The sequence below is a fragment of the Lichenostomus cassidix genome, chromosome 13 (genome assembly GCF_008360975.1).
Source record: "Lichenostomus cassidix isolate B80296 chromosome 13, HeHo_3.0, whole genome shotgun sequence".
Taxonomy (NCBI): domain Eukaryota; kingdom Metazoa; phylum Chordata; class Aves; order Passeriformes; family Meliphagidae; genus Lichenostomus; species Lichenostomus cassidix.
In genome coordinates this window covers 10,716,372-10,736,501 of record NC_139494.1, presented here as the reverse complement: position 1 = coordinate 10,736,501, position 20,130 = coordinate 10,716,372, and the positions used below count along the sequence as shown (strand labels likewise).

The window sequence follows — 20,130 nt, the reverse complement described above, 5'->3', positions numbered from 1 at the left end:
GGACAGCTGTATATCTTTTAGAAGTTTTCACACCCATAACTAAAGCAAGGTGCCAGGTTGGGAATGCTCATGGTGCTGCTGCATTTTTACACAAAATGTTTCCATATGAACCGCACAATTACTCTCTGCCTGAGGTGCTGATTTGGGTAGGAGTGAGGTTTCTAAAAGTCTAATAATATGTCATTGAAATGCTGAGAATAAAAATCCTTCCCTGTGTGTGTATCCCAGAGTGACGTGGGAAATTATGGTTGAATCCCTTGTATTCCCAACTATTTCCACCTATGCACAGTTAGAAAAATCTAGGTGAAATCTATGTGTAGCTAAGATGATGTTATTGCAGTCTTCAATGTCAAAGTAGAACTAATTCAGCAAACAATCTGAAGGATCAAGGATTCCATCATCTACAGGATGAAGGAATCCTGTAGGCTTTAAAATGCTTTCTGTCTGTTGAAGGGTAAAATTAGACTAAATCTAGAGCATTGCACTATACTAAAAAAGGAAAACTTCTCAAAAATCCAAGTACTATACTTAAATTTTTAAAAAATTGAATCAATGCTTGCTGACTATGGAAGCCACAGATATAATTAGATTAAAGAGGTTAAAATTAGTTAAAAGGATATGAATTTCTGTTTATATGAGGGTTTAGATAAATATTTATAACTTATGAGCTACTTTTGACTTAATAATGTTTTCCTATTGCACTTCATGCTCTTTTTCAAAACTTCATTATTCCTTTTCCATCTTGGCCATTTGAACCCATTAAATAGCATGACAAGGTTATGTTTCTTGAATGACAAAAACGGATATAAATAATTCCTTAATAATTTATTTTGTGTCAGCTTTTATTAAGAATGTATGGTGACAGGAAGTTGTGTTGGAAAGGGACTGCTCAGATGTCTCTGGTTTGCAATCTCTTAAACAGTAATGCCCTCCTGTGGACTCTAGGCAGTATGATTTCTTCTGAATACAAAGTTGAATACATGAAAACGATGTGGCTTTCCTTCTTTCTAACACTCTAATTAAAATGTCCCATGAAGACATTTTACAAAGGGCATTATTTGGCCAGTGCTTCTTGTTTGATAAGTACATTTCCTTTAGGTAATGATACAGGCGGAGCTTTGATCTGAAAAAGCACCTAAATTTAGAAACTACAGCTTATACAATGATTTTTTAAAAAATTTTATAGGTTGCTATCAGAATTGAAAAAATGCCATGCTACGACTGCCTTGTCAGAAAGCAAAAAGCATTAATTTCTTTTGCATGCTGCTTTCCTAAGAATTTTTAAATCCATAGGATGGCATTATGCATTTACTAGTTTACAGCACAAAGTAGTTTAAAAATTCTGTGGGGAAGCTGCTGTAGCTGCTGGAGTGCTGTCTGGTTTACATCTCACACACAGTGAAATTTGTCTTGCACTTGCACTGTGGCAGCACCTGTAGCTTTCCCTCACGTAGCTTGAGGGAAAAGGCAAATTTTAGGAGCGTGGAAAGGCACCTGCTGCCTAGGAATGTGTGTACCGAGTGACTCGCTGCACAGATCGGGTGACAGAATGCCTCACCAGGCGTGAATCTGACAGGAATTGGAGAGCTCCGGTTGGCAGCTCGGATGGCCTGGGAGGAATGGAGATCTGTGGGATCTGCAGGAGAAGGTGATGTTTAGCTGTTTAGGAATTCTGCGCCCCCAGAGGCTGGTGGGATGTGTCAGGGTACATGGAAGTGTGCAGTGCTCTCAGTCCTGCCAGGGTGGGCACTGAACCCTGAGCGAGGTTTTGATCTGTGAATGACATGAGGTCACTTTGGCGGCTGGACAAGACGGGTGTGTAGGACAGAAAGACACCAGGCCAAGTGCAGTTTGGCCTTTGTGTATTATCAGAGGAGACATTTCCACCTGGAAGACATGGTATGTTTGTCTTAAAGGTGTTTTCCTTTCATTAATCAACTGGTCAAAAGTGTAAATGAAGAGGAAACATCTGGGCTACACTTGAATTGAGTCAGTGGCTGATTTTTCCTACTGATTTACTCACATCTTAAAGACTCTCATCTCCTCCTCCTCATGCAAGCTGTGACTTTTTCTTTGATCTGTTCCTTGGCCTACTTGTCATTCTTGCTTTCAGGGAGAGAAAGTCAGCTGTAAACAAGCTTTGTTTTCTTTGTTATCTGTTGAGGCCATAATTAGCTCCTCTTAATTTTTCATCCTTTCTGCTCTAAATTACTACGAGTCTATAAAACTCTCATGGATGATTTTCTACATGACACATATTAATTTTTCTTGTGAAGGGACATACAGTTCTTAAAATAACTGGTAGGCAAAAAAGTTTTGTATTTCCTGTAATTATGTGGAGCTTGCAGACAGACTCTGGGAAGAAGATTTTTATTTAATAGAGTAGGATATGTGTGTTTATTTTAAAACCACAAATATTTCAGTGGCATTATGGACATATTCTCTTTTCTAAAACTGGATAAAATGATTGTGTCAGTTCATGCAGTGAGATAAATGGATCTAAACATGTGACAACTTTCCTTGTGATTTAATCGGTTACTCTTACTATAGACTTGACTATAGCATAAAAAAAATGCAATTTCGGTAAAATCAGATTACTGTACTACAAGTATTAATGCTACTGGTTAATGATAACCATAGTCTGTGAAAAAAAAAAAAGCATGTTCAGCCTTTCTGGATTTCCTCTGGGGCTGTGGTTAACCAACCATCCAGCACAGTCTTCCTCTTGTGTCTGCGTCTCCAAAGGAGCATTTGATCTGTATCAGGGGGATGTCACAGTTCTGCTTTCTCCCTCCTGCCAGCATCAGCAGGTCATGCAAAAAGTGTTTCAGAAAGCTGAGGCAGCAGAAAACAAAGTCATTTTTTCGCGATAAAACTATTTATGGCTGTCTCAGTTCTCTTAAGTGGATTGCTGTATGTTTGCAGAAGCATCAAGGCTGGCACCTGGGAAAAGGCAGGATGGCAGGGCTGGAGCGCTGCATCAGTTCACACAGCTGTGGAACCACGTCCTGACAGTGCCTAATGCAAAACTGCAGCCATTCTTTGCTCCTGCATAATTTTTAGCATCAACCCCAGTGGCTGCAAGACCGAAAACCAAAAAAATCTTATTTTTCTAATGAAAAATTCACCAAGTTGAAAGCAGTGCTGCAGCCTTCATGACAGCAATGTTTAATGTGCTATAAAAGTAAGAGAATAAAAAGGAAAATGATCTCACTATTCGTCATGTCACAGTGCTGCAAGCTCTTGAGCAGCTCTAATTATTTCTCTGAGAAAATACCTCCTTTTCAAAGCTAAGGAGAGATTTAAGGGTGAGGAGACTGTGATAAGGTTGGAAAGAGGACTGGGAAACGGTACGAAACAGTAGCAGGAACAGTGAGTGAATGAGAGTCACAGAATCGTTTAAGTTGGAAAAGCCCCCCAAGACCATCGAAGCCAACTGTTCCCTCAGCACTGCTAAAGCCACCTCTGAACCGTGACCCCCAAGTGCCACATCTGCCTGTCTTTTAAATCCCTCCAAAGTTGTGATCCCACTGCTGCCCTGGGCAGCCTGTGCCGGGGCTGGACAGGCTTTTCCGTGAAGAATTCTTTCCTGATATCCAATCTAAACCGTGTGAGCACAGATCTGGCATCGGGAGCGGGTTACCAAGGGGAAGCGGGACACAAATGAGGGGAATCCATCGCTGACAGGAGCAGACGGGAGCAGGGCAGACCGGAGGGTTAAACCGCCGAGGCGGGGAGTCAGGAGCGGGCTGGGGAAGGTGAGGTGTGAGCACAGCGGGGAAGGTGCAGCCGGGCCGGGCAGTGCCCGCGAGTGTCCGGATCCACAGGGGCACGGACTAGGCTCCGCTTCACGGTGCCAACCACGAGTACACGAGGCAACGGGCAGAAACGGATCACAGCAAGGTCCACCTGAGCATGAGGAGGAGATTCTTCCCTGTGCAGTGACCGAGCACCGGGACAGACTGCCCAGAGAGGGTGTGGAGTCTCCCTCACTGGGGGTACCCCAGACCCGTCTGGACGCGATGCTGTGCCATGTGCCCTGTGCTGGAGAGGGGAGGTCGGGCCAGCAGCCCGCTCTGAGGGGAGGCCCCGCGCCCCTCACGCGGAGCGGCCGTTCCGCCATCGGGGGCGCGCGGGGCTCCCAACGGTCCCGCGGTTCAAACGCTCCCGCGCGCACCGCCCCCGGCGCGCTGACCCCGCCCACTGCGGGGCGGGGCCGCCGGGGAGGGAGCGCGCGCCGGGCCGGAGGCGGCGTGCCATTGGCTGCGGGCCGCGGGCCCAGCACATTGGCGCAGCCAGCCCCGCCCCGCCGCCCGGCGCGCGCGGACTGCGTCCCGCATTTCTATTGGTTGAGCGCCGCGTCCGTCATAGGCACACCCCGGGATATCTGAGGGGGTCGCGCTCTCTGATTGGTAGCTGCGCACTCCCGTCGCGGTGGAAGCCACGCCCCTTAAAGGTGAGTGGCGGGCGGCGCCGGCGCACCGCTCTCATTGGCTGCGGCGGCGATGGGAGCGGGGCCGGGAGGCGGGGCTCCCGGCGGCGCCTTTGTGTGGGCACCAGTCGCCGGCCGCGCTCCCGAGAAGCCGCTGCCGCCATTTTGTGCGCGCCTGTGTTCGCCCCCACCCCCGCCCGCCTTTCCGCGGGAGCGGCGGCACCGGGGACGCCCCGACTGTGCTGGCGGTCAGGTGAGGCGGAGCGGAGGCGCCGGGCCGCGCCGAGGGAGCCACCGCCGGCGGCCGCCGCAGCCGTGAGGTCGCGCTGCTTGCAGGGGGAAGAAGCGGCAAGACGGAGCAGGGGGGGAAAAAACCTCCGGAGCTGCCCCCGAACAGGAGGAGGAGTCTCGGCGCCAGGCCCAGGCGCGGCACCGGCGGCAGCATGGAGAACTCGCAGCTGTGCAAGCTGTTCATCGGCGGGCTGAACGTGCAGACCACGGAGGCCGGGCTGCGGGAGCACTTCGCGGCCTACGGCACCCTCACCGACTGCGTGGTCGTGCTCAACCCGCAGACCAAGCGCTCCCGATGCTTCGGCTTCGTCACCTACTCGGCGGTGGAGGAGGCGGACGCCGCCATGGCCGCGTCCCCCCACGCGGTGGACGGGAACGCGGTGGAGCTGAAGCGGGCCGTGTCCCGGGAGGACTCGGCCAAGCCGGGCGCTCACGCGAAGGTGAAGAAGCTCTTCGTGGGCGGCCTCAAAGGGGACGTGGGCGAAGGGGACCTGGTGCAGCACTTCAGCCAGTTCGGCCCCGTGGAGAAGGCCGAGATCATCGCCGACAAACAGAGCGGGAAAAAGCGCGGCTTCGGTTTCGTCTACTTCCAGAACCACGACGCCGCCGATAAGGCGGCCGTGGTCAAGTTCCACCCGATCCAGGGCCACCGTGTTGAGGTCAAGAAGGCCGTGCCCAAGGAGGACATCCAGGCGGGCGGGGGAGGCGGCGGCTCTTCCAGGCCCTCCCGGGGAGGCAGAGGAGGAGGAAGGGGTCGGGGCGGCGGCGGCTCCGGCAACCGGGATCACAACGGGCTTTCCAAAGGAGGCGGCGGCTACAACAGCTACGGCGGCTACGGCGGGGGAGGAGGCGGCGGGTACGGCTCCTATGGCAGCGGTTCCTACGGAGGCGGCGGCGGAGGGGGAGGCGACTACGGCAACGGGTACGGCGGGTTCGGCAGCTACAGCCAGCACCAGTCCTCCTACGGCCCCATGAAGAGCGGCGGAGGAGGTGGAGGAGGGGGCGGCAACTGGGGGGGCCGCAGTAACAGTGGACCCTACAGAGGAGGCTATGGTGGGGGAGGCTATGGGGGCGGCTCTTTCTGAGCTGGAGCGCCCATACCCATTGAGGGGGGGGCGTGGAGAGCCCTCCTTTCGATACTGGGCAGCTTCCAAATGGTTTCTCTCCTCACTCGCCGAAGGGCAGCTCCTTTTAAATGCCTCCCTGCTGTGGGAGCGGCTCCTAAATGCCCCCTGAGGGTCGCCTCTGCTGCCTGTGCCACTTCGTTCTCTCTGAAGATGGACTGGGCCCCACATACACATATTTTGTGTTACAGTCATTGATGGACTCTATTTTTTTATTATTACTTGGACCTTGGTCGTTTTTATACTAGCAACGGAAAATGTCTTGTTTTAATTTGTTTTTTGGGGGGTGCGGGGTGGGAAGTGTCTTGCTGATCTGGAGTAAAAGCAGGGGAGGGTTAGGGGGGAATTTCCTTTGTTGTAAGGACTCGATACCTGGATACTACGTTTTTTTCTACAAAAGCTACTCGGATCCCATGACTGACTTTTAACATTTCTGTAAAGGAGGAAAAAATGGTTTTTACGTTTTTTATTTTTTAAATAAATCATTGTGTTCATTGACCTTTACATGTCTTATTTTTTTTCCTAGGATCGATTCCGTACGGTTTTAAGGCTTTTCTAGGTTTGAAGCAAGTGTTCATCTGCTTTAAAATCTCTGTGTACTTAGCGTAGTGAATATTTTGTTGCCAGTAAAGGTCCTAACTGACTTTTTTGCTAGCGGCTTTCACACACTCCAACAGAGAAATTTTTGAAGTATTACTCCGTGGATGTGGTCTGTTTTTTAAATACTCGTTCTCACTTTAGCAGTTTGTGTGCATCCACCATCTTGTACTAGGCAGTTTGACGTGCTGACATGGTTGGTCAATTTTTTCTATAGGATTTTTCCATCAACGTATGTACTGTGTAGTTTTGAAGAAATAGTTTGTGTTAAGCATGTGCTTCATTCATATAAAATGTTCAGAATTTCCTATTGCTTAGTTTTCAAGTCCTTGGTTTGTCTGTGTGTGATTCCTTCCAGGAAAGGGTCGACGTTTATCCCTCTATTAAAGGCATACTTGTTTTCCTAGCCCCGGGTTAAGAGACTTCGCTCTGAACGATTGTCCTTCCTTAAAGTTCCCTGAGAACTCTCGCAGCTCCATCTACCGTCAGGATGGCAGCCCCGTGCTTGGGGCTTCCTTAGAACAGGAGTAAAACTGGCTTGCTGACAATTGTACCAGATTTTGGAAAGTTATGCTATGCCACTAGATGACTGGTGTAGAATGCAGTGACATCTGCATGTGAATAAAGATGGGGTCTGTGAGTACTGACGGGGGGGGAAAAAAAGGGATTGATTTGCAATACCTGCCTCAGCACGTAATTAAAAAAATAGCAATTGCATTTGCCCATATTTCCGAAAGTGATGATCTAAATTGTGGGCAAAAAGTTCTGAGAACTTAGCCAGCAAGTGTATGAGTAACATAGGTGCCAGTTGTAAAGCAAAGATACCTGTGAAGTCTGCTTGATTAAAAAAATGTATATTTGTAGCCCTTTCACGCAATAGAATTAAAGTTTGTTGTTTATTAAAAAGCATAATGTTTTAGGGGAAAACTGCCTTCCTGCATAGAAATATAGAATAGCAACGTTTATGGGTTTATGGATATCAAATAAAGATTTGAATTCCTTATATGCTTGAGTGAGAGTATATATGATGTGGGGCATGGATTTAAAAAGTTCAAAGTTATCTTGACTTCAGATTTCTAAGCTCTTAGAATGGTGATGCTTCATGGAACTGCATCGTAAAGCTGCTTTTTGCTTTGCTCCAGATATGCACGATACTAGGCATATAATTCCAGCCGATTCCAGTGAAAAGTTAAATGTGTAGGGCATGGTGCTTCTGGGCTGAAGGATTTCGCATGAAATTTCAATGTATTGTTACTATTTGGTATCAGTCTAACCTGATGTGATTTAAATTGAGATGAGCCTTTTTGTTGCTATTGGAAGTGAAACTGCATCAACTTAATTACCTTTGTGAGCTTAAACAAACAGAACCTTTTGGCATCATCAGGATTTAAACTAAGAGCTGAGTTTCCTCTTGATTGTGGTAATTTATGGCTCTGACATGGAGACTGGTTCTCTTTGGTTTAGCTTGACTTTTTAAATAGGTTCCAAATAAACTGCTATTTGCAATTAGATTGTAATTTTTCTATCTGAAAAGCCTGTTAGTCACTGTTGTGGACCAGCATCACTCATATGTTGTAAGTCAAGTTTCAGAGTTTGAGTTTGTAAAACACTGCAAGTGCCAGCTCTTGTCCATGCACAGCTTCAGGTGGTTTTATTTCAGCTCACTGGGCTTGAACTTTTCTGTACTTTTGCACTTTACAACCACATTGGACAGTTGTCCTTGAACTTCATTTGCAGCACAGTTTTCCTGTTTGTAGCTGAAATGAGCTGCTCAGTTATAGGTTGTGTGTTAGTTTGGGTGTATGATTTAGAGCCTTGCAGTGGTGACTTGCCTTAACCTTATTAAGGGACAGCCTGATTTGCAGAGAAATGGTTAAATTCACTTTTGTGATGTGTCTTGTCATTTGACTTGGGAAGCTAAAGGTTTGTGCACCAACTATAGCTTTATGGTATTTTCATGTTATGTGCTGTGACAGAATATGTTGATAATAGAAACGAGTCGATTTTTAAAAGAGTGACTTTGTGAAATCTGACAGTTTGGGAACTGTTGTGCTGAGATGTGCTGTTACCTGCATGCAGTAGTCCTAGTAGGACTAACATCTGCTAGAACAAAGCTGATCCCAGGAATTGCATATGTATTAGGGAGTAGGCTGCCTAGTGTCTCCCTCAAAAAGTTGTCATCTGTTTAACAATGTTGTCTGGTGGCTTGAGTAGGTGGCACTTGCTCTGCTCTTACCTCTGGTCTCTTGGGAGCAAGAACTTGTTGTGACCCTGCCGGTGACATTGGAGAGGATTGTGTAAGTGCTGGTTGGATAAGGGGCAGCAATGCTAGCATGTACCATGGAATATAGGAGTGCAGATCTGTATTAGGTGACATTTAAGACTCTTGGAATATAAACCTGTTTCTAGTACAGTTCATAGTAATAAGAGATTTGTTGATAAAGTTTTGCTTATGTGTTTAATGATATTTAATGATTTTCTGACCCCTGGGTGGATTTGTCTGCACAAAGGTGTACAGGAAGAACTGAGATGAAATAAGGTGTGTAGCTGGCATGTAAATAAGTTTGTGACTTCACAGTTGTTTTAGGAAGGTCACGAAGATAGAAATAAAGTAAGTTTACTTTACTGTTCCTTGTAGTTTAGTTCTGAAGTTTCTATGTCTGAAATTATCTCAGTAATTTAATGGCCTTCTGTTCAGGACCAAATGCTGGATTTTGTTGGTGTCACCTGTAAGAAATAGAAAATAAGAGCAATTAGTTGGCTTTTAGCATCTAATGAAGTAAAAGTGTCAGTTTTCTTAAAACACAGATGTTTTATTTTTGTAATCTGCATGACCAAAACCAAACCTTTTCAGACTACAGTGTCACTGAACTCAGTGTTTGTGATGTACATACAGTTTTTTAATAGTAATGGGTGTTCATGTCTACTCTAAAGTATCATTTGTTCTTGACTTGTAAATTTTATTTGGCTAATAAAACTAGCCTAACCTACACTTTTATAATACTGACTGCTATTGCATTAAAAAGAAACCTGCTAAACGCCTGTATATGTAGTGCAATGATACCTGCACAAGTTGGTGGAAGTACCTACCACGCATTTGTTTTAACATTAGGTGCTGAAAAGGTGGTTTAGAACAGTGGTAAGAGCTCTAACAGCTTTGATGGCAGTAAATCTCTCTGGGTCACTCTGACACAGTTGCAAAATCAGAGCTGTGTCTTGCCCTGCAGGCTTCTGTAGTGTAATTTGGGTGGACAGTCCTTACCCTCCCGAACTGAGCAAGCTTTTGGGGTTGTGTTGAGTGTGGCAAGAGCTGCAGTGCAGCTGCAGTCCACGCTGTGTGAGTCGCAGTCCTGCTCCAGGAGCTCAGCCCTGCGGGCAGATGGGGATGTCACAGCTGGGCACTGACAGGAGGTGTGTCTGAACTCTACCAGAGACTTTGCACATGTGGACTTAACGATGTGTGAAGCAGAAATACTTAAAATGGCTAAAAATGTAAAGTTCTCAAATGCTTTATGGTGTCCTCCTTCACCCCCCCCGCCCCCCAGCTTAGATCCATGTAAAGCAAATTTTGCCTTCATTTAGCATTGAAAGATCGAAGTGGATGGTGTAGGTCAGAAAACTGTGTATTATCCTGCCCTGTCAGTTGATACTACTGTCCCAACATGGCATTCCCACTGCTGCCAAAAAGGGTCTGAGCTGGAGTGATGCTGAGGACCTCAACCTCCCATTCAGGTGTGAAAATAGAAGAGCTTCCTTTTTCTGTGTACCTCAGAATATTTATTCTAAAACGAAAAAGTTTGGCTTAAATCATTATATTGTTAATTAATCCCTAAAAATAGCCTGAGGGACACCCCTCTGTTGTGCACAGTGAACCAAATGTGTGTTTTGTGAGAATGGGGTTTTGCTCCTACAGTTTATACCATGTTTATGTGCTTTACATTGTTACAGACTTTGGCTTTCTGAGCTATTTGGAAGAAGGCATTTTCAATAGTTTTTCAAACTGTCTATGGGCAATACCTCAGGTTAATATTAGGTGATTAAAAGTGTAACACCCAATTTTCAGTCTTTCACATTAGCCAGAGGCATAGTTTACAAAACAATGGGTTAATTCAACATGTTTTGCGTAACTGATTCTGTGATCTGCTGTATGTATCCCTTAAAGATGAGTATTCTGCTTGTTATTTTTGTATTTCTTAATGAATAAAACAGTTGTATCCCTGCTTCACTTGAAAATGTATTTCACAATGCAAGCACACCACAAGGAGTTCTCAGCAAGCCTGAACAAGCACTGTTTGCTTTTGTTGATGGGCATTTTTGAGGTCTCCTGTAGGAGCATTACTACTCTATTATTTCTGGTATGTGCATGTATATGCACACACAGATGTTACCTCTACTTCCACCTACCTTTAAGGAGTATTTATTCGTGCTGTAATGTAAGTACTGCTGTTGATGAGTGTCAGATGTGTATTTCTCATTACAAGATGAAAGTTTCTCTCCTCTGTATGTTTCCCTAGGAATTTTGTATTATTCACCTGTATACTAGGACTTGTAAAAGGGTTGATGGAGTTGTGTGCTTTTCTCGTTGTCCACTGACAAATCCTAGTCTTTTTGCTTTCTCTGCTCCCAGAACTCTCAACAATTTCTATTATATATAAATGTGAGGAAACAGTAACTTTGGAACTGATACCTCTTCTCATATGGTTCTCAGAGTGTTTTAATCATATCTGTATTGCCCTTAGAAACATCTCTCTTGGAAAATGGGTAGTGGGAACCCTGAAAGAATAATGGCTGTAAAGCTGTAGTTCAGGAGAGACATTCTTCAGATTTTTCTGTTTCCTGTAGTTCTATCTGCTAAATAGACTAAACAGTTAAAAAGATGGTACAGTTCAGGTCTAGGCTGTAGCAAAAGAAAAAAAACAGCTGGCATAAAAAATAAAATTGAAGTACTGTTCTCTGTCTGTGGTTCAGCTTTTGCCAGTAGGAGTCCAAACGTAAAGCTGCACCAGCATTTTTTAAAGTGCATTCTCAGTGTGGTTAATCTTGGTGTAACTTTTTTTTGTTGTTGTTAAAAGTCTGTTAGGCAAAGCTGCAATGTTGCCTGTTGCTGTTACAGTAAATGTCGGGCTTAGAGCCCCGGCTATTCTCAGATTGTCAACCATCCAAGGGATAACCAAAGCTCCTTAACTTGGAAAACTAGATGTCAAGCCCAGGCAGACTAATAATGCCATCTGTCTGAGGCATCTGGATATTAACCCTCTTAGCATGATGCTTACGGTTTCATTCCCAAATGCTTTTGCAGATGGAAATTACACAGATTTGAAAGAATAGCTCTTAAAAAAAATTGGACTATATTGAGCTATGTACAATTTTGGTGCATATTATATTCATCAAACTACTATAAATACCTCTTTTCATGAGTAATGCAGTGAGGAATCTATGCCAATTTAGAAAGGAATTACATTTCTGGCTGGAAACGTGTCAAGATGCACATTTGCTCACTACCATCAAAGTACCAATTACTGATTAACATTGCAGAAAAATTCCTTAGAAGCAAAAGGAGCTGACGAATCTGAAAGTACATCATTTGTTCAAATGCTACTTTGTACCATGGAGTTGCCAACTGGTTTGTCTCACAGAAGCCCTGTTCTCCTGGGAATGCTGTTTGAATTATAGACATGCAAAGCCACTCATCTGAAAACATGCTGTTAGCCTGTAATCTAGTCAATATAAAAGATGAATATCATCTCAGTCTCTCCTGTCATTTCTGTAATTTTTGTTGCTTTCTGTAGCTTTACAATGGACTTTCCCTCTTTTGTAAGAAAATTTGCTTTCCACAAAACCTTAGGGGAAGGAAGCATGAGTGTAATCACTGCAGGAACTGATTGGGAAGAAGAAAGTTCAAGAATCCTGAACCTATTTCCAGCAGAATTGGATTAAAGCAATGCTAGATAAAATGCGTGAATAATTTGGGACTGGAGGTTCATGGGCTTTTTAATTTTTGTCTGTGGATCAATAATCTTGTTTTCTTTACTGCACACTAACCCAGCTCCAGTGGGAAGCTTCCCTCTCCCAACCACACACCCCGATGAACAAATTGCAGCATGGGCAGGGCATGGCCCTGGGGAGAGGCTGTGCTTGCCTTGTTGTTGTATACAAGCACAGCACTGTCAGCTGTGTTTTGAAAGAGTTTACTCCAACTTCATCTTGCAGATCCTATCCCTCCTCAGAAGGGATGTCCTCTGGTTTTGGGATCACTGGCGGTTCCTGGGCTGGGTGGCAGCCTTGTGAAAGACTCCTGTTGCTGAATTCCCAATCTCTGCTTGTGCTTATTTAGTACTTCTTCAGGTTTTAGTAATCTTTTAAGTTTACTGGGTAAGAAATTCTGCCAAAGTCCTTCACTGAGAGATTTCATTTGGACTTAATAGTTTTCTTTCCACCACTGCTGTAGTAATGATGCTCCTTTTACTAGAGAGAGCTCCTTTGAGTCCTGATTGCAAGTTCAGGACTTATCCCCCAAGGTCATTACTGGCCTGCAGGATGTTTGTAGTTGTCATTGCTAAAGCCTCTTGCCTGGGGTGGTTATCAACAGGTGCATTCTGCAAGAGTAGTGCCAGCTTTCTACTGTTACCTTCATGGAGGTGTATCCTCCTGAAAAAGAGATCCCCAGGAGCACAAGGAGCTCCAGCCCTTGCAGTCAATGTGCCTTTTCCCTTTAGGCCCATCTGTCCATTACTTTCTGCAGTCTTAAATGCAGGAAAATGATTTTTCTCAGATGACATCATTTAGATGTTATGGGAATTTTCTTTTACTCACCCAGCACCAGTTAGAATCTCGACTTCCTCTGTGTGGTATCAATTTTACTTTTAAATCTTTGAGGCATGAGCTTGGTGGTGAATCAGCACCACGTGTGTTTTGGAAATGTTACGATGGCTTTGTGTGTAGGTGGTGGCAATGGGAAGCTCTTGTTTTCGATATACTGGGGAGTCAGATGAGAGGGCGTTGAGAAACATCACCTCCGAAAGGAAGAGCTGGGCTTGTTTTATTGCTGCTGCTGCTCTATGCCAAAAATATTGCAACGAGCTGATGCCACAATCTCAAAGGCTTTCTCAAAATGTGTTTTTTTTCCCTCACAGGGTGCACTTCTGTGTGGATGAGAGGATGGGAAAGCTGAGCCCTGAAAAGCACACCACAAAAGTCCAGTAAGTGATCAGAAACCTGAGCCGAGCCCCTGACATGCAGTTCCCACTCTGAATATGGTGTGGAATATTGAACAGAAAAAGAGGTTTGCCCAGAAAATACCAAGTCGGATAATGAAGGACAGTCTGTTACTTCTGAGGTAGATATGCAGCCTGAGACAGGTTTTTCTGTTCTGGTAAAATAATGTGCCTGCAGAAACAATCCTGCCTAAATTTTTGTGTGTGGCAGCTGTGGGATTCACTCATTTGTGTTGATGTTGCACCACATTGTGTTACGATATGAGGGTGGTGGACTGTGTCTCTTGGCTTTTGCAAAGAGCAAGAAATTAAATGTTTTAAAAATTCCAAGAAGAGAGCAAGACAGTGAGTGTACAGGGAAAAACAGTAAAGAGACTTGGGTTAGGGTGTTGAGATCCTGAATGAGAATAGCTTTTTTTATGCTGTTTTCTCTGAGTTGCATTATACAAATATTAATTAAGCCATATATCTTTATGAAGCACATGGATTATTTCCCCTTATTACAGAAGGTGGAAGCATTAAGGGTTGTATTACAAAGATGAAGAATCACATTAAAATGATCTTACTAGAAAAATTTTGGTAAAAATAAAATCCCACTTTTTGGTCCATAGCCTAAACTTTTTCTCAAGTTCAGTGTTTTTCTCAGCCTGTAGCAAGAACTGTACACTCACTAGATACAGACTCTAAGGGGGCAGAGGGACTTGGCAGCATTTAGGAAACTGAATACTAGCCTTTGCCTTTGTTCCAGTGCCCAAAAGAGTTGTTTTTCAGCTATCTTCCTGATTTTTTTTCCCTTTTGAGCCCTAAATTCTCAACAATAAAATGTATTTGAAAATCTTCCTGCAAATTTCTGATAACTCTGTCATAACTGCAGGGCAGGAAGTGTGTGCCTCTGACATTGGTGACTGCGGGTGACATCCGCGGCTTGTGCTCCAGGAAAGAGTCGGAAGAGCAGCAGGAAGAGCATTTTCAGCTGGTGGGTAACTGCTGTGCAGGGTGAGCAATAGCATGGCTGATGCCCCAGAAATCATGGCTGGGAGGTGAAGATGGTCAGGGATCGTTGCTCTAAGGGTGATAATGTTATTATTAAATTGTTGGAATAAACAACAATAAATTCTATTTCTATAGGAATTGTGATTTATACGAAAGATTAAAGGAAAAAGATGTTGTGAAGCCCGGTTTTGCTGGCCTGCAGAAGCAGGAGCACAGCAATGGGATGTGTGCCAGCAGAGGGCAACAGCCCGGAGCGCCGCTGGAGATGCTGGTGGCTCCTGCAGCATCTCAGCCCGAAGAGCAGATCCCAGACGGAATGCTGGGCTGGCTGCTCCAGCACCTGCTCTGCGAATCACATGCTTGAGAAAACATGGGAGTCTCTGACCGCTTCAGCTGCCAGAACATCCCCAATTCCAGCTCTGGCAAGGTCCTTACCTAGGAGGTCTCCTAGAGCATCCTTTTGAGCCTTGCGATCTCTTGGATTCCTGTGGGTTGCTGTAGTAGGTAACCTATAGCTGCTGTTTCGGTTTTGGTAGTGAATCCTAGCAGTGACTGGGCAGAAGATACCCTCGGGACTTCTCTGCTGAGGCACCTCCATCTCCAGGTCCCTTGGGCTTGTGCAGTGCCTGAGTGCCACCTCCAAGTGACTGCAATTAGCCCTGGAGGCACCAAGGCAGCTATTCCAGCAGATACCTTACATTGCTTTCCTTATATTAATGCCCTTTGTGGACCTTTTCCAAGAAAACATATGGTCTTAATACAGATTTATCTAAATGAGTATTTACTTCATTAGGATGACCAAATTAATTTAGTTGGAAGGGACTTCTGAAGATGATCTGGTTCAAACAACCCTCAAAGCAGGACCAGCTTCAGGGTTAGACCAGTTTGGTCACTCAAGGATATATATATGCACACATATATATATATAATATGTGCATTAATAAAAAGAAATCTGTATGTTTATATATAGAAACCTATCTATCTATCTCTAAATATCTATATCTCTAAAAAAACACAATGAAAATTAATTTAGGCTGAGAAGACGCAGCCTTGGAAGCTTCTGGGGATGTGGTGTTTTAAGTACACCTTTGCCAGCTCTTCAATGCTGAAACCATAGATTTTTAAAGAAAGTTGATTAATGTTTGGTGGAGGGGATAATGCAATTAAACAGGAGAGCTGTTTAAGATAGGAAATTTCTTATGATATGGATCTCTGGAGCCTATATATTGGTCTGTATCTGGAAACAGGCATGTCCAGGGGAGTGTAGTGTTCCTGAATTGTTGTTTGCACTGTATTCAAGTTGGATGACCCAGTGATTCAGGGCTCTTGCAGTTTGCCTTGCACAGCTAGGAAGGATTTTTTCCAATTTGGTGCAGTTTGCTTTCTGCTGGGTTTTTGGGAGGTGAGGTGACTCTTTCAGGCTTCTGCAGAGGCTGTGGAGGTTGACAGGGTGTTGTCTGATTGTATTTGGGCTCTTCACAGAATTAAATTCTCCTAAGCACTTTGTGTCCTTTACTTTCAACCTCAGGGTTAAAACAGGATTTTGGGCCAGGAGAGGGTTTTGGATTAGATTGCTAGGGATTGTTTTTATTCCTTCTGTGTCACTTTTATTGAAGAAATTCCTTGCAGCTGTGGAAACGCTGGCAATGCTTTGCTTTTCTGTGTCCCTGTGGCTCCTTGGAATTGTGGGGTTTGGTCTTTCAGTGTAGATCTTAAGATTGTCACAGGAATTTGGAGAGGTTTTGGTAGGCTGAGAGTTGGTGGGACTGGCTGGAACAGGTGCTCTGGGGACCTTTCTGCTCTGAGCACTGGTTATATGGTTGTCAGTGATTGAAGGTAGATTAGCTGTAGGAGGAATTCAGGACTACATGAGAGTAGGAATTTTTGAAAGAGGCTGGAAAAATTCCACCCATCAGGTGTCACTAATTCCTTTTGGCTGAATGCTTTTTCAAGATACCAGTCTTTGCACTTAAAAACAAACAAAAATTTTTTATCTTGGAATTGTTACCCAGCCACGATTACTTTGCAAGGCTGCTATAAAGATAATCTCTGATTACTGGAACATACTTTTGCCCCACTCCAGCAAGGACTATTCACTGGTTTGCTCTTGTCTGTCACTGGGATTTACCTTTCTGTGGTTGCTCTCAGGATTTGTAGAATCCATTGGTACACAAGCCTGTGGGGCAAAGCACATAAGAAGGTATTGCTGATTTGGTCCCATTTAGGTGCTTAGATCCCAGGTTGACTGGACTGAGATGTAAATTTTTACGGTAAAAGCCTAATATTTTTTAATTGAAAAACTATGTGTTAATAAAAATACACAGGCATTTCGCAGCAGTTTCAGGACTTGCTCTTGTATCTGGAATTTTTATGATTACTGAGGGATTTACTCAATGGAAACAAGCTCTAGCCCTCATTTCCGAGGTAAATTCTACTATTTTTATATAGTTCCTTTTTCTCTGGTTTGAGTTTGTGTCTTGCAGTTTTGCATGTTGTGCATCAACAGTGTAAGACTGGACACGGGGAAAGTACTTGACGAACTGGATGATTGAAACTGATAGTTTAACAGGATTCTCTAGGGAAAACGAGGGATTTTTGCCTGAATTCTGTGTGAGGTTTGATTTCATGGCTTTATCTGTATTTCTTCTGTTTATGGCTAGGCTGCCAGATGGTCTTTAAATAGCAGGACTCTCCAACCACATGTGTCTTTGATAAAGTCCTTTGAGTTTCAGGTGCATTATAGTTTTCTTATCTGGAGAAGAGGGTGATGAGTAGTTAAGATTCTCAACAAGCTTTTAAAACCCTCCTGTGGAAGGTACAGTGGTATCTGTTCAATCATCATTGCTGATACATTTTGAAAAGATGTATGAAACTTGGGCTGAGGACATGGCTTGAGGAGAAACACACAAGAGTGAGGTAATTTTATTTACAAAAGAGATGAAGTGGCATCTTCCCAGAGAAATCTCTTGATACTTCTAGTCATGTCTTTCTTTTGCACAAGAACATCTTGTGAAAGGAAGAGTAATGAAAAAGGCAAATGTTTCTTGTCTTTCATACAATTAACCTCTAAGGCCTCACTGTTGCAGAATACAATTGAAAAATTCTTTTAATAAAATGAGGGGGTAAAAAAGATTTATGTAAAAGTCTCTGCATTTGTATCATTTGGAATAAAAGTGACAAATGTAATTTAGTTCAGTGCTTTAGGCTAAGTAGCACCTGCAGTTGAGAAGGACCCATATTACCTATGCAGGGTGTATTTGGCCTGATAGATTGCATAAAGGACAGGAAGGTTTTGATAAATTGAGGAACTGGAAGCTAGATGCGGCAGGAGTGGGGAGACTTAGGGAGGCTGCGACCCTCTCCTTCCTCACCATCACCGCTCCTCTCCCGCGCTGCCAGTGCTCGGGCTTGGTCTCGGGACTGGAGATGTTCAGCCACGAAAACTTTTGTTCCGTCGGTCGTGTGCAGGGATTGAAGCAGTTTTGGGCCACTCGGCTCCTCCGCCAGCTCCCCGGAGGACAACTCCCGGGCGGCGGCAGTGCCGAAGGGCAGCGGAGGGATGGATGCCCGGGGCCGGGGCTGCCCGGTGCTGCCCGTGCCGCTGCCGGCGGGTCCCGCTGCGGGCCGGCCCGGCTCGGGCTGCCCCTGACCTATTTGGCTGCCGCAGCGGGGCCGAGCCGGCGGAGCCGGGGCGCGGAGGGCGCTCTCGGGGCGGTGCGGGGCGGCGCTGCCGTTGCCCGGAGACGCTCGCCAGCCCCGCCGGGGAGGGAGGGAGGGAGGGAGGGAGGGGAGGGGAGGGGAGGGGGCTGCGCGGCGGCGGCGGCGGCAGTCGGTGCGGCGGGCGCGCCCGGCACGCAGCGCTCCGCTCCCGCAGGAAGCGGCCCGGGGCGGGGGCGGCCGCTCGCAGCCATGCCGGGCCCGGGGCGCTGAGCCGGCCCTGCCGCCGCCCCGCACCATGGAGGAGGAGAGGTGGGTACCGCCGGCAGCCTTTGTGTCCGCGCCGAGCGCCGCGGGATGGGGATGCCGTTCCGCGGGGTGCGAGCGGTGCGGGGCTGCGCGCAGGAATGCGGGGCGCAGCCGCGGGGATCCCGCTCGCCGCCGGCAGGAATGCCTGTGCCATGGGCGCCCGCCGCGCTGCCCGCGGATGTTGCAATGTCATGGTGACAGGCGGCTTCGCCCCGCGTGCCCGCAACGAGGCGGCGGAGCGCTCTCCGTAGGATGTGTTTCGGGTGTAATTGAGGAGGTGAGGGACGCGGGTCGGGGGTGCTCGCTAAAATGGAGGTGCGGGCAGGGGGCTGGGATGCCGGACAGGGGGCTGGGATGCCGGACAGAGGGGTGGGATGCCGGACAGAGGGGTGGGATGCCGGACAGAGGGGTGGGATGCCGGACAGGGGGCTGGGATGCCGGACAGCGGGCTGGGATGCCGGACAGGGAGGTGGGATGCCGGACAGAGGGGTGGGATGCCGGACAGCGGGGTGGGTAGCTGCCCCGCAGGCTCGCCCCGCCAGCACGATGTGCCGGGTTTGTGTGAACCCTGCCTGCGCCTGGAACCTCGGGCAGCCGGCTTCGGCATTCCGCTGAAGACAGACTCTCTGATATTTGCTGCTTTTTGAGTCACGAGTGAAGATCCGTGACGCCCGTGGATCCTTTGGGGTCGGCTTTCCTGCCGGGGTGTGTGAAGCCTGGCACGGTGCGGTGGTAGGGCAGTGCAGGGGATCCCGAGTCTCCCTCGCACCGTGGCTGGGCTGTATAGACTTTATTTCCTGCCAGGCAGCTGTTTTGCTTCAAAACCTGCTTGAAGAAGTGTTTACCGAGTCGACCTAATGTCCACTGAACCCATAAAAGATATTATTGCTGCGCAGGGACCTCGTGGATGCCGGAGAGATGTTCAGTGTTTTGGCTCTGCCCTCGTTACTCCCTCTGTCAGGTGCCTTTCACACACCAGAAGCCACTTGTGCTGCTTCAAACTAAACATTGAGCTGGTTTGGGTTTTTGCAATATTTTTTTAAAAACAGGATATGCTGAGTGCTTCATTTTGTGCTGGTGACCTTGCAGGAGGTGGGGGGAGCAGGGAGAGGGCTTGACCTGCTGGTAGGACTAAACGTCAGGACTTGACAGAAGTTTTGTTTAAATGTGATACATTAGAAAATTAAGCTGGAGTCAACCCTTGAATTCTGGATATTTTCCTTCTGTTGAGGGAAAACATTTGCAGCAGCCTGTGTGAGTTGTTTTCCAAGCTCCAAAGGGCAGCTTTCTACCCTTCTGTGACTCAAGGGTTGCAATTGTTTGTGTATTTAATGTGCAAAACCTTTCATCCTGCCACATTTCTCATTGTGGGGCTTCTGCTTCCCGTAATGGTGTGAACACTCACCTCTGAATATTAATCCAAATATTAATTAGTTCCAAGTGCCTTTAAATCTTAGTTTGTCATGCTAGATGCTAGCTCATGGAATGGGATTTCCTTTTTTTTGTTTTTTTC

At 46.2% G+C, this 20,130-nt stretch overlaps 2 protein-coding genes and 1 long non-coding RNA gene across 5 annotated transcripts in view; 2 read left to right on the top strand and 1 right to left on the bottom strand.

Annotated features, from left to right (window-relative positions):
• Positions 1-4,521: 4,521 nt before the first annotated feature.
• Positions 4,522-6,346, top strand: HNRNPA0 (heterogeneous nuclear ribonucleoprotein A0). The gene has a single exon (XM_085073595.1). It carries the CDS (start codon positions 4,876-4,878, stop codon positions 5,806-5,808), a length of 933 nt encoding a protein of 310 aa, XP_084929721.1. The 5' UTR covers positions 4,522-4,875; the 3' UTR covers positions 5,809-6,346.
• A 2,144-nt stretch (positions 6,347-8,490) lies between these two features.
• Positions 8,491-18,405, bottom strand: LOC146431218 (uncharacterized). Of its 2 annotated transcripts, none has more exons than XR_014854908.1 (3): positions 18,023-18,405; positions 16,780-16,827; positions 8,491-9,171 (listed from the first exon to the last, which is right to left on the bottom strand). It is a non-coding gene; the product is annotated as an uncharacterized LOC146431218 (long non-coding RNA). The 2 variants fall into 2 exon arrangements; XR_014854907.1 differs by lacking the exon at positions 8,491-9,171 and adding an exon at positions 15,353-16,496.
• Positions 13,578-20,130, top strand: part of KLHL3 (kelch like family member 3) — a 49,462-nt gene continuing 42,909 nt past the window's right edge. The window contains exons 1-2 of one of the 2 annotated variants that reach the window (XM_085073587.1): positions 13,578-13,643; positions 14,533-14,634. Coding sequence is in view for 1 of the 2 variants with exons in the window: in XM_085073586.1 (XP_084929712.1) it covers positions 18,607-18,620 (14 nt within the window). In the remaining variant the exon portion in view is untranslated. Of the gene's footprint in view, positions 13,644-14,532; positions 14,635-18,461; positions 18,621-20,130 lie in introns of those variants that run through there. The other variant, XM_085073586.1, reaches the window with a different exon arrangement.